The 13,376-nt window shown below is 38.0% G+C and overlaps 1 protein-coding gene across 14 annotated transcripts in view; it reads right to left on the minus strand.

Moving 5' to 3' along the window:
- Positions 1-13,376, minus strand: part of tcf7 (transcription factor 7) — a 90,317-nt gene that overhangs the window by 6,352 nt on the left and 70,589 nt on the right. For 5 of the 14 annotated variants that reach the window (XM_053688000.1, XM_053688001.1, XM_017492524.3 and 2 more), the window contains 3 exons: positions 7,821-7,886; positions 4,501-4,549; positions 3,939-4,011 (listed from right to left, as the gene is read on the minus strand). In XM_053688000.1, the coding sequence (XP_053543975.1) occupies positions 3,939-4,011; positions 4,501-4,549; positions 7,821-7,886 (188 nt within the window). The remainder of the gene's footprint in view (positions 1-3,938; positions 4,012-4,500; positions 4,550-7,820; positions 7,887-13,376) is intronic. The other 9 variants (XM_017492527.3, XM_017492532.3, XM_017492529.3 and 6 more) reach the window with 3 other exon arrangements.

The following is a 13,376-nucleotide window of genomic DNA, read 5'->3' on the forward strand; positions in this document are numbered from 1 at the left end:
CTAGTGCCCACCCAGGAATGGGTTTAAGATGTGATGGGAGTCGAACCGTTGATGGAAAAAAAAGAAATATATTGGCTGATATATTTACTTGTTTAGGGGGGCTAATGAATATTAAATGAATAAAAAAATAGGCCTACAGACGTCCCTGCTACAACGTGAAACTCAGTCCTTTCAGTAATTTTAGAGTGCGTCAATGTATGATGATCAGAAAAAGTTGGATTTATCATAAAACATCCCCGGGTGTTGTCATTGTCTATAGGTCTACCAGACCAATAAAATATAAAACTTTCCTAACTAGGCTAGTTTACTGCCATTAAGTTAGCCGCTCTTCCTGAAAGCACGGTTAATCTAGCCGCGCATTAATTTTAGGGGCGTGGCTTGTACACACTTAGCGGTAACGGCACCAAAAGCGAAAAACTAGCATCCGTGAGCTCCTACACAACAAAAGAAAATAAAATTATATACAAAACAATCATTTTAAATAAATAAGTAATAAAAACAACACTTTAGTGTCACTAGTCAAGGGGAGGCACGGCTAAGCTATCATTGAATGGGTTTAGCTGCTCCAGTGCCATGCAAAGTACATTATCTTTCCTTATGCTCTGCTTATATCATGTTCACATAAACTGGAGCTTAAATGTTTACACAGATTGTTTTCCTGCTCAGCATCAGAGGATGTTAATGTTTCAGTTTCAACTGGTTTTAAAAAATCAGCGCATATCCATTTTTCCTCACACTAACTGTGTGGGCTAGCGTTTGGCAGAATTGAGCGCTGTCAGCCAATAAGATACGAGTGTTTCCATGTATTTTCCTGTAAACCCTGTTTGATTGGTCTCGCCTCTGTTCACTGGAGATATAAAATTACAGGTGATCTTCTTTTACTGATGTTCAGTTACGTAGTGACAAACTGCTCCAAGTGGAGAATTCGGTGCTAAAGAAAAAAATCTTTGGGGCAGAATGTGATTTATTTTAAAAATGCATTGTACTTAATATTGTTTTCTTAACAATACATTTGTAACAGATGTAATTTTATTGATATCAGTATTTATTGATCTAATCAAATTATATAAATTTAAAATGTAATGCATTACATTACAGCATTATCAGAAAAAGTCATTAGATTACAGTAACACGTAATACCCAACTCTGATAGCACCACACAACTCAATATCAAAGGGAACACCAGGCACTAGATGTGACAGGTTTAAATAAGACAGGTTCCAGCTGCACTCCCTAAGCAGGGTCTAATCACTGGCACCAAATCTTGAATACCCGATTATAATTTTATTGATTTGATTGTGTGATAAATGTAGGGGTGTACTTACTTTTTCCATGTGACAGATCTGAGTTGTTTTTTTGTTAATTTAAATTGTGAAAATTACTACAAAATGTCACTTTATTTAATAGGCACTGTTTCAAAGAGTATCAAAAGTTTTCTTGTCCAAATATCTTTTTAAAAAATAAATTTAAAAATTCCATGGGGTTTACTTATTTTCACATGACTGTCTGATTTAGATGTAAATAGTCTCAAATTAAAGCCTGTCTTTAATTTGTCTTTAAAGTCTGCACTTTGAACTCACATGCATTATTTAATTTCAACTGTCGTATCCTGTGATAGACAGCTAAAATAATAATATCAACTGACTGTATATTCAAATCAAGACAGGATGGCTACAGGAACACAAAAACAGCCCACATGCCCAAATATAACATTGTAAAGCTTGGACTTTGTTCTGCATGGAGGACTGAGCCAAGATCCCTCTCCAAACATATTAGACCTTACAAAAAAAAAAATCAGGGACAGAAAATACATCTAATAGACATCTAATAGGAATCTAGTAAATAGCCAATATATCACTGCAATAGTCTTAATAGTAATCACATTTTTCACTGCAAGTTTGATTTAATTTATGGCTACCACCCTCATTATGTGGAAGCTTATAAATTAGCATGTAATTCAGCAAATCCTATTATTCTTTGCATTTTATAATATATTTTGTGCAGTTAATTGTGTGCTTAACTTAATGAATCCATGAGATACTAAATCAAGGTCAAGAAATTGTAATGTGTTCACAGGACATAGGCTACAGTGGTGCTTGACAGTTTCTGAACACTTTAGAATTTTCGATATATCTGAATAAATATGACCTAAAACATCATCAGATTTTCACACAAAAGTATTATACTTGCTCATTCACTTACTGAGGAAAATGTTCCAATATTATCCATCTGTGAGTAACTTTTTCCAAACATAACACTTCTCATTTAAACCAAAAATTGTATTTTGGTCTCATCTGTCCACAAAATATTTATCCAATAGCCTTCTGGCTTGTCCACATGATATTTAGCAGACTGTAGATGGCAGAAAAGTTATTTTTGGAGAACACCTTTACTGTTCAGTGTTTACCTAATGGTGGACTCTTGAACATTAACATTATAACCAATAACCTTTAGTTGCTTAGAAGTTACCCTGGGTTCCCTTGTGACCTCTTGGACTATGGTTTGCTCTTGGAGTGATCTTTGTTGGACCCCACTCCTGGAAGGGGAACAATGGTCTTGAATTTAATTTAATTTGTACACAATCTGTCTGACTGTGGGTTGGTGGAGTGCAAACTCTTTAGAGGTGGTTTTTTAACCTTTGACAGGTTTTTTAAACTTTGGCAGTTCACACTTTTGCCACTCACAGATATGTCATATTGGATCATTTTCCTCAATAAATAAATGTTTTAAAAATATTTTTGTTTTATTTGTTTAATTTGGTTCTCTTTGTCTACTTTTTTTTAGGACTTATATGAAAATCTGATGATGTTTTAGGTCATATTTATGCAGATGTATAGAAAATTCTAAAGGGTTCACAAAATTTCAAGTACCAATGTAAGTCTTTGTTACAACTGAGGTCTGAATATTGATGTGCTTCTCTGCAGTCTTGGTATAAATTTACCCATTAGTTTAATCAATACACTGTCTGATTACTGTGGAGCAACCAAAAGATTTTGCTCTTTTACCTAATAATACAGACAGTCACAGTAATGTGCACAATAATGTTATTTTATTCTCAGTTTTATTATTCTGTCAGTTTTTTTTTCTCTTCCTAATGTGACCTGACCCATTAATCTGTTTGGTGGAGACGGGTGCAGTGCAACCCATGTTAATGTTCTGCAAATAGATTGCTGTAGCATTTTTCCTACCACAGAGAGTACAAATTCCAAAATTTTAGATCCAGCAGCTTTTAGAAAACTTTATGTTTAAATTTTCAAAAAATGTCACATGACAAAATGACGTCTCATGGACATTTATATAATTTTGCTTTAATTTGCAACATTAAAATTTTGTCATATAACTGCAAATTGTGTTTCATAGTTACAGACTGAAAGTTACAAACACTGTACATCTTTGAATAATACCTTATAATTATGAATCCTAAATGACAATTATATATTAAAAGCTGAAACCTGCTCTGCACCTTTTAACACACCAAATCTAAAACATCTAATTCAAATTCAGGCATGTTAGAACAGCAAAAACACTAAATGTTCAGAGAACAGGCTTCCCCAAGACTGGAATTAAGATGTCTGAGCTATAATTAATTAAAAGACAAAAAAAAAAAAAAACATTATTTGTCTATTGTAAATTTATTTCAAAGAATGTCCTGATTCTAAAGCTACAGTCAGCATGTTTTAGGATACTAGGGCATGTGTAAAATTTAATTTTGCTGTTGAGTTGGTTAACATCCATCTTATTTACAAATATAACATGTGGTTGTAATAACTTTAAATCAGGTTTTAAGAAATATTTTCATTTATTTATTTTACCAAAACATACTGACCCTTGTATGCTCTAGTGTTAGTAGAGGACACCATGCAAAGCAGCAGACAGCAGCAACAGACAGAAGGAACAATGGACAAATTTGAGGATGGCAGAAAAGGAGAAGTACACACCTGCAGGGGTCACACCAGTCCATTTGTTGATTGAGGCCGAAACGAGCTCGGCATTTCTTAGGGAAGCCAGGGTCTGAATGCAAACCAGCAAGCATGCACACACAGAAAAGGAAGGAGCAAAAGGAAGATCGGAAGAGGACATGGGCAGAGTCCATTGTTAACAGACAGAGAGAACACGAAAAAGCAATAAAAGTTAGAACCCTTTACTGAAGGCTCCAAAACAATTCGGTGTGAAGAGAAATTTCCTTTTAAAACTGCTTTTTTTTTTTCCTACATGGAGGTTTTCTATGTTCTCAGCCAGGGAATGTGCATTCCCTTGGGGGAGGTTAGTTAGGAACTAAATATGAAATGGGATGTTCAAAAAAAACATATGGGTCAGGTATCCATAAACTTTTGTCCATATAGTGTAGCTGTTTCCAATTTTTAATTTTTTTTTTAAATATAGAATCTGTTTTTTATGCTATGATTAAGCTGATATTGTACCACATTGTTGAAGTAAATTGAATTTTCCATGATATATTTCATTAAGACAAAAGATATGTGAACATAACCATGGATGTACCTGTGGCAGAATCCTGCTGCTTGTCTCTTTTTCTTCTCTTCTTTTTGCCCTGTAAATGAATGTACACATACAGAATAATTTGTTAATGATATTTGTGCAGACATAACCAAGAAAAATGACTAACTACATTTTTTTAAAAAATCATTAGGTGGAGATTAGTAGCAATGCACGATGTACATTCTGTACATACAGCTAGTCTATATGTTCAGCGACTAATTCCCCTGTTGAAATGTGCATGCCTGGGACTGTTAGGAACATTGATATACTAAGTCACAGGTTCCCAGCCCTGGTTCTGTTGTACCCTCTGTCTTGCTGTCCTCTGAATGAAACACACCCACTTCAACTCAGAAATAGCTGTTAATTAGCTGATTAGAGAACCTGTGTACTTGTTGGTGATATCAGCAAGTCATCAGTGTACTGTAAAAAAAGATGAGAAGCAAGAAAATTATATGCCATGTCTTTTTGTGACATCCCTAGTCCAATTTTTTTTTTCTCTTGTCCATGTGTGAGATGTGAATTAACCGCATAAAATTGCATCTGTGAGTGTGAAGCACTTCTGTTTCATGAGCACTAACACCTTCCATTGTATGAGTTGTCTCTTTGCAATAACCAGGAGGTGTTGAAAACATCTCATTCCATATCTCTGATATGGTATATCCAAAGCTTACTTATTGCATTTGAATACTGTTTTGCAATACTGGAATATTTGCTCAAATAATTTCCATGAATGCATAACACAACAGGTTCATGACCTGTGCATTATATAAACATGCAAAAAGTGCAGTCCTTGGGGGATGTGAATTTGAATTCCACCCCAGAACACCACCACTGAATGAGGAGAGTCAGGAACACAATTTGATGGCACACTATTTGCACTATGCAAATAAAAGTATATAATAATATATTATATTAATAATAATAAGCGAGCGCTGAATGTTCTGTCCGCTGTGTTGTTTTTTGAATTTCTTTTATAATAATTAAATTATTAGTTGTATTTGTCCTGTTTGTACTGGCTCACTTTCTTTATTTTTCATATTCTCTAATTAATGACAATAATATAATATGACTGGTTTTCATAAAATTTCCTTGATGGTATTCTTTGTCCCTGACCTAGTAAACTAACATGAGGATGTGTTTTTGATGGACTACAAAGCACTTCTATATGTCTAGATAAGGGTGTCTGCTAAATGCTGTAAACATAAAAAAATAAGCAATTTAACCTCAACAGTACATTCCATATATAAAAGTATAGAATTCCATCCAAATTATATGATTTGAAGGTGATCAAATCAAGGCCTACAATAGTTAGTCCTCTTATGCATAAATTTACACATAATCAGGAGCATTAGTAGGATCTGAAAATTTTTCTTTATTGACAGGATTTTCATGAATACCAGCGTTCTTGTGCAAATGCTCTTACAAATAAATCTATTTGTATCCAGCTTTATAAATGAGGCCCAATGTTAGTGCCATTGGTTTACAAATTCTAGCGCAATTCTAACAATCTAACATTTTAATCTCATAAAGGTGTATGTAATCAAATTTCATGTGATTTATTTGGTAGTTTAGCATAAAATCTGACATCTTAAGTTTGTGATTTACCAATTGAAATGCATTTCATAAAGTTGTACAGCAAGGGTGTATTTTTATTATGGTAAATGGCCTGCACTTATATAGTGCTTTTTTAACCTTAGTGGTTCTACAAAGCACTTTACACTGTGTCTCAGTCACCCATTCACACACTCAAACACCAGTGGTATCAGAGCTGCCATGCAAGGCACTAACTTGCCATCAGGAGCAACTTGGGGTTCAGTGTCTTGCCCAAGGACACTTGGGCATGTGGAGTCATGTGGGCCAGGAATCGAACCGCCAACCCTACGATTAGTGGACAACCCGCTCTACCACCTGAGCCACAGCTGCCCCAGTGTTTGGAAATTTATTAAACAAGTATTTTAAAATTGGTCTCCTGTATGACCTTACACAGGCATACAGGCTAGAATTTTGAGTGGAGCAAGCTGAAGGCTTTACATTCCTCCAGGTGAAATTGAATTTGTTAGAATTTGAGTTGGAAGTCAGAGTCATTAAAAACATTCAAAGGAATCAATAATTTAAATTAAACTTCCCATCACTACAAGGTATACTTGTACAGCAGTCATTGTATTTTCAAAGTAAAAGTCAAAATACTGTCATGAAGAAGACATGTGCTGCTACCAAATGCACAGTGACCATGTTATTGCTGCATTTATTTATTTATTTATTTAAATTTGCACATAAAAAAAATGCATTATATTATATGTACATAATGTTGACAGATGTGAGTTAACATTACATTGGGGTGTAAATATAATATAAACATAAATACTGCTATAATATATAATAACATTTCACTTATTTCATGTCTCCTCCAAACAATATGCTTTCTTGAGTATCAAGACAGGCACATGAAAGGTCAATGAGCAACATTAATTAATTATGTGTGGCACATTCATTCATCCTTATCTTCCATATCTCAACCCTCTGCCCTCTTGCAAACATCTGCCCTCTCTTTTTTGCCCGGTGGTCCAAAGTAATTTAATATATATTTTCATCCTGCCCAACTGACTGTCTCTCTCTCCTTCAAACTCTTCTCTCTCTCTTTCTTGCCTTTTTGACTATCAACAAAATAAAAGTGACAGCCTGTGTCAGTGCAATAAAAAAAATGAACAGTATAGTAAAAAGCCTGTGGTGGCTTGAGAATCTGCATAAATGATAGCTAAAACACATTAAACATTACATATCTCTATGTAACTACCGACCAAGTTTCTATTTGTAATAAACATGTAGGCTAACATAATAATAATGAGTCTTTATTAATCACATATACATTTCAGCACAGTGAATTTCTTTTCTTCACATACCCCAGCATGTTTGGAAGTTGGGGTCAGAGCACAGGGTCAGCTATGATACAGCGACCCTGGAGCACAGAGGGTTAAGGGCCTTGCTCGAGGGTCCAACAGTGGCAGCCTGGCAGTGCAGGGACTTGAACCCCTGACCTTCTGATCAGTAACCCAGAGCCTTAACTGCTAAACCACCACTGCCCCAAAAAAACTCATTATCATTATCATTACACATGTAGGCTAACATAACTGTGGGTATAATATATAGCAAGCTATGATAATGAAAAGAAATTAAGATGAATAAGGGCGTTCAAAATAGATTAAACCTGGATCATTTCAGGTACGTGCATGCAGCTTTATCCATATCAAAGTTTCTACTATCACATCTGTTAAAGTAACTGTTTCTGTTAAGATTTTCGACTCCGTTAAGACTCGTTAACTTACCTGAGGTGGTCTGATCGGTCCTGTGAGGACGCACACTGATAGAGAAGCATTCCCACTGGCAGCAGCCTGTAGGTATTATGGCCAATCAGGAAAGTCAACATTGCACAACCACACGCATAATATCTCCGCTCTGAACTTGCATTTATGTGCAAAACTCATTTTTGTAGGCTTTCAATATAAGATAAAACATAGAAACCCTCTTCATTTCCTGAAATTTTTGTTAACTAGAATGCTGTCCCCCCTTGAAATTCACAGTTGTACTCAGCCTGGAAATGATGACTCTGACCTGCTGAGTTGCACAGTACTATGACTGATCCTAGAGTTTTTATTTCATTGCTACTGTAGGCAATCAGCCTTGCAATGTTTGAACTGTCAAGTGGCTTGCCTTGGCACACAAGTTTGAATGTGTTGTACAAGATCACATAATATTTTGCTGAGATGTTGCCCTTTAGTTTGGGTTTGCCATTTATATGAACAGTGCTGAACAGTTTGGTTTTTTTATTCAGTTTAGTTGTGTCAATGTTTTGCTGCATTGTCACAACATTAATAAAGAGTAACTCAGCACCATTGCTGTTGATTTGTTACAGCCCCAGTTTGATGGACCAACTTTCTAGGCTTGTGTATACTTTGACTTTTTTTGAGGTCCTGCAATGTTTTCTGAAATAGTTCTACTTTTTGCACTTGTTGCATTGCTGAGATTAAGCAGGGCGCTTCTCTTAACTGCATTACTACCTCCACAATTGCTACAGTTTGTGATAGTTGGAGATGCTTTTAAATTTCAGGTCTAAATATCAGCTTTTTGCCTTCTTTGTGTTTTTGCACTGATGTCTGATGTACACTATCGTCATTAGTGGAATGTTGCTGATGTAATGCTAGGATTTTAATATGCTGCTCCGTCAGCTCAAATTTTATCAGCTTAAATTTTCTATGGCTTTAGCTAATGTCTGTGGCCACGCAGCAGAATTTTTCTGAAATCATTGTTGATGGCACACAAGTATATCCTGAACAAGTTCCTCTTGTAAAAAAACAAATTTGTAGCTTTTTGCTTTCATTTGTAGGTCACTGAAAAAAAGATTCAATAGGCTCACCTGGATTTTGGGACCTTGTATAGAATTTTTGTAATTTCATTGTAACAATCATTTGAGCAGCACAAATCTCACTAAACTTTCTTTTCAAACAGACAGGTTATTTTCTGGATTTAGCTGGAGTTATGACGTGGCCGGGCTCTCTCATTTCCTGCACATAGACAAATGAGCGTTCACATTCAATCACTCCTGGACCAGCAAGGTTAAAGAAAATGTATGCCTGTATCTGTTTGTGCACCTGTTGTGTTCCTATTACCACACATAGTGCTGGAACCCTATTGTTTTTATTATGATTTTTAGGGGACCCCTCTTGTATTGTTAGGATTTTTAGTGGTCCAAGGGTGTAGTATGAGAACCATCACATATGACACTGCTGCCAAAGTTATTAACAGATTCAAAAAGACTGGAAGTGTTGCGGACCAACCGAGAAGTCCACAAACATCCATGTTTGCACACAAAAACAAACATATTTCTTGGAAAACAAGGTTTACAGTGAATGTCTGGGTTAAGCATGTAACCCTTTTCCCTGAGAAGGGAACGAGACGTTGCGTTAGAACAATGCTATGGGAAACGCTTGTGTGTGTGACTGGCATCTGAAGCTTGTGTAACATTTTTTGATAGGCCTGTCGTGATCAGGTGACGTGGCAATTAAGCGCGTCGCATGATAGATATACACCACACCTGTGAACCACGCCATCAGCCTCTATTATCTGTAGTGAAGACGCAATTCACAGGCCAGTATGACAAAGCTATGCAACGTCTCGTTCCCTTCTCAGGGAACAGGGATACATGTGTAACCCAGACATTCCCTTTCAAAGGGAACCCACGTTGCGTTAGCACAACGTTATGGGAACGAGAATACCCACTCCGTCATACCGAGGGTAGGGCCTGTTCAAAAAGACACTCAAGCCCGGGGCGGAATGAATATACAGGCTGTAATATTGAATGAATGTGTGTGGCATAGACCACCCTGCAGCAGCACACACAGAAAAGGATACCCCTTTGGATAAAGCCTTCAAGGAGGCGACCCCCCTACTGGAATGAGCCCTTATGCCCAGAGGTGTAGCAAGACTGCTCGCCTCATTAGCGATAGAGATTGCTTCCCCTATCCAATTAGAGACGCGCTGCTTTGACACAGCATCACCTCTATTGTCCCCACCAGGCATCTATCATTACCGTCTTACGATAAGGAGACACCCCTAGAGTGTGACCCGAGGCTAGAAACTGGGGACACCTCCAAATACTCAGAGCACATAGGCATCGCCACGTGACACTGATTACTCTCAGAGGTTTCGTCTTCGGACGAAAACCCAGGCTTTTCAGCCACCACTGAACAGTCTCGTGCAAAAGGCCCATCAGCCTGCTGCTATTGGCTGATGCTGCCATAAGTCCCAACAGTCTCTCGTAGAGACTGGAAGGAATGCAGAGATAAAGCTTTATCTTGCTCAAATGTTGATAGGATCAACCCTATGCGTGTTGGGGATAGAAACGCCTTCATCGTAATAGAATTCATATAACCCCCAGAAAAGTTGTCCTCTGCACTGGAGAAAGCATACTTTTCTTGAGGTTCAACTTCCTGTGACTGGGCAATATTCCTATGTCAAAATATGCATATTTTAGATCTACCATCACAAACCAGTCCTCGAACTGAATCTGTGGCATGATAAGTTTGAGCGTCAGCATCTTGAACCTGTATGTCCAAAGAGTACGGTTCAGATGACGTAGATCTAAAACTGGCCGTATACTCCCATCTTTTTTGCAGACCAGGAAATAACGGCTGTAAAAGCCTCCCTTCCTTAGGGAACAGGGTACATGTTCTACGGCCCCTTTTTCTCCGAGAGGGATGGTCTTTTAGCGACGTTATATTTTCCACATTTTGTTGGAGGGAAAGCATCAGATTTTCGTTTCCCTGTGACAGCTCACTGACCAGAGAAGACTGAAAACTTGGGACGGCCTTGGTTAGAGGAAGCCCTACAGTAGCACTGGGGGCTATCTACCCTAACAACCTAATGTCCCCAGATATGCCCCTCCGTGGCCCATCAGGACCGCTCCTTCCTTGCCTGCTTGGCTTTTATGATCATTCTCACATCAGGCCTATTAGCAGGCTGCGGCTGTGGCTGCCTGGTCCCCCTGGCTCTCCACAGGGGGGGCAGGCCATCACACTTGCCTTCTGTGCCTCCCTCACACTAGTGCACTAGCAAACTCGACACGACAGGGAAAGAACTGGCTGAACACCGCCGTTTGCTGTTTTGCTTCGCAAAACCTGTCGGCGATGGCATTAACTGTGCTGCCTAACAGGCAGGATGGTTTAACAGGGGTGTCCAGCAAGGAGAATTTATCTTTGTACCCCATCCCTGAGAGTTTGCGCCATAGGTGCCTCTCCACCGCAAGACAAATCTGTGGTGCAGCGCATCTCTGCCACTGCCTCGGGCCCAATTCCCTCTCCAGTGTCGAGCTCACTCAGCAGGTCTGTTTGGTAGGCCTGCAACACTGCCATTGAATGCAGTGACCCACAAGCAAGACCCGCTGCTGCATAGGCGATGCTCCTAAATTACCTGCCGTCGATGGCTCGCAATCGCATCCTCCACATTCAGCATAGCTAAATAGCCATGCTGCTCACTCCCCATGACGGCCGAGTAATCAGACATTGCGGGGTTATAAACACGACTAGTGTATGGTTTCCCCAAGAAAAGTGATATTTCATCATGCACTTCTCGAAAAAAGGGAGATTTATTTTCACTGGAAAGGAAGTGCCCATCCAGCCTGCTAGGAGCCACTTCCTCTTCTCTGGGCCAGACTATATTTAGCTTTTCAACTGCCCACTTAATCACCTCAATCAGCTCTTTATTTGCTTGAGAGCTGCTCTTGGTTTTTGGTGCAATGGCACCCCCTACTGGCTCCTCAGATTCAGAGAAGGTGTTTTGGCTTTCCATGGCGGAAGGAGGAGTCGCGACGCAAGCTCCAAAGTCAGGCAGAGAGCTGGACTCAGAAGACAGAGAAAGAGATAGCGGCGCGCTCATCTCCGGCTCCTCTTCCAGATCCATACGAGATCCCCAGGACCTTAGCCGGCTGGCTGCCTCGGCAGAGGCTGGCCCAGATCTGCACGGCTCTGAAACCTTGAAACAAATCTCCCTTTGGCCGGGAAGAGAGTCATTTGCAAGCAGTGCTGCCTAACTGTAAAACTTTCACAATGCTCACAGTCAGGCAAAGATAACATTCAGATGACTCTACATAAAAGTTATCAGAAGGTTTATTTTTTTGTTGTTATCCAAAACATTCTGCTATAACACACAAACAGATCTGATGGCAAAGCCACCGAACAGTAAGTGAAGCCATCTTGATGGGATTAACATGAAACCTGAGAATACTTATTTGGACCACACCGCAATTTTCAAAACACATGTTTTTGCAATTTACTCTGGAACCATTTAGAATAAATTCATAATTCTGGTGTCATCTGATTTCTGACATGATTAAAAAATAAAATAAATAAAATCAAATAAAATAATAATAATAATAATAATAAAATAAGAATAAGAATAATAAATCATACCATTGTATTTTATGCAAATTTGGAATTTCCTCAAAACCCTTCAACATTTTTTAAAACCCAAAACCCAGTGCTGGGGCCTACCACACGCAGAGCATACAAAGTCTTTCCTGCTAACCCCCCCCAAACAAATCATACAGAGTACTGAGAACAAATCATATAGGCTCCCCTCATGTGAACTCCAGAAAAAAACAATCACTGTGATTAATTTTTATGAATTTCATTTCTATGTTTATTTTACTACTGTAAACCTTTGTAGGTATAAAAATATATATATGTATATATATATGAATGTCTAAAGAAATTCATGTTTTTCATAAAGTTAAAATATTCTTTCACATAGATAACACTTAACCACTAGATGACAATCAAAGAACACAAATGAAACGGTTTAACATAATAATCACTATTATTCTTTTGCCATGCCAGTCTATTGCTGTCCCTACAACCATATGGAAAAAAAAGTTGATATGTGGCACACTGATAGTTCCAATACTCATCTCACCAATTTGTGCTCTTCCCCTCAAGGTCTAAAAGTCAAAGTTCAAAGTACATTTGTGCTCATAACTTTTGAACCTCCTATTTCACTGTAGCAAGGGGTAAAAATCATAAATGCTACAGCTAAACTCTAGCTGTTGTAATAAAGCAAATATAGCATATCTTATTTCAATATATTTAAAAACAGAAATTTAATCATTCTTCCATACTGTTTAATTCAGATTAGCTTATCACAGTACTTACCAAAATAGAATTCAATAATAAGACCTATAAATATCTATTTTTAATAACATGGATGTAGCATGTAGAACCATAATGTGGTTATAATTGAATCCAGTCTCAGGGGTACTTTAAGGTTAAGTGAGTGAATATGTGGTATGGAACTGTCTTGGTCTATCAGTTTACAGTTGCATGCCCTCAAAT

The sequence above is a fragment of the Ictalurus punctatus genome, chromosome 18 (genome assembly GCF_001660625.3).
Source record: "Ictalurus punctatus breed USDA103 chromosome 18, Coco_2.0, whole genome shotgun sequence".
NCBI classification, from domain to species: Eukaryota; Metazoa; Chordata; class Actinopteri; order Siluriformes; family Ictaluridae; genus Ictalurus; species Ictalurus punctatus.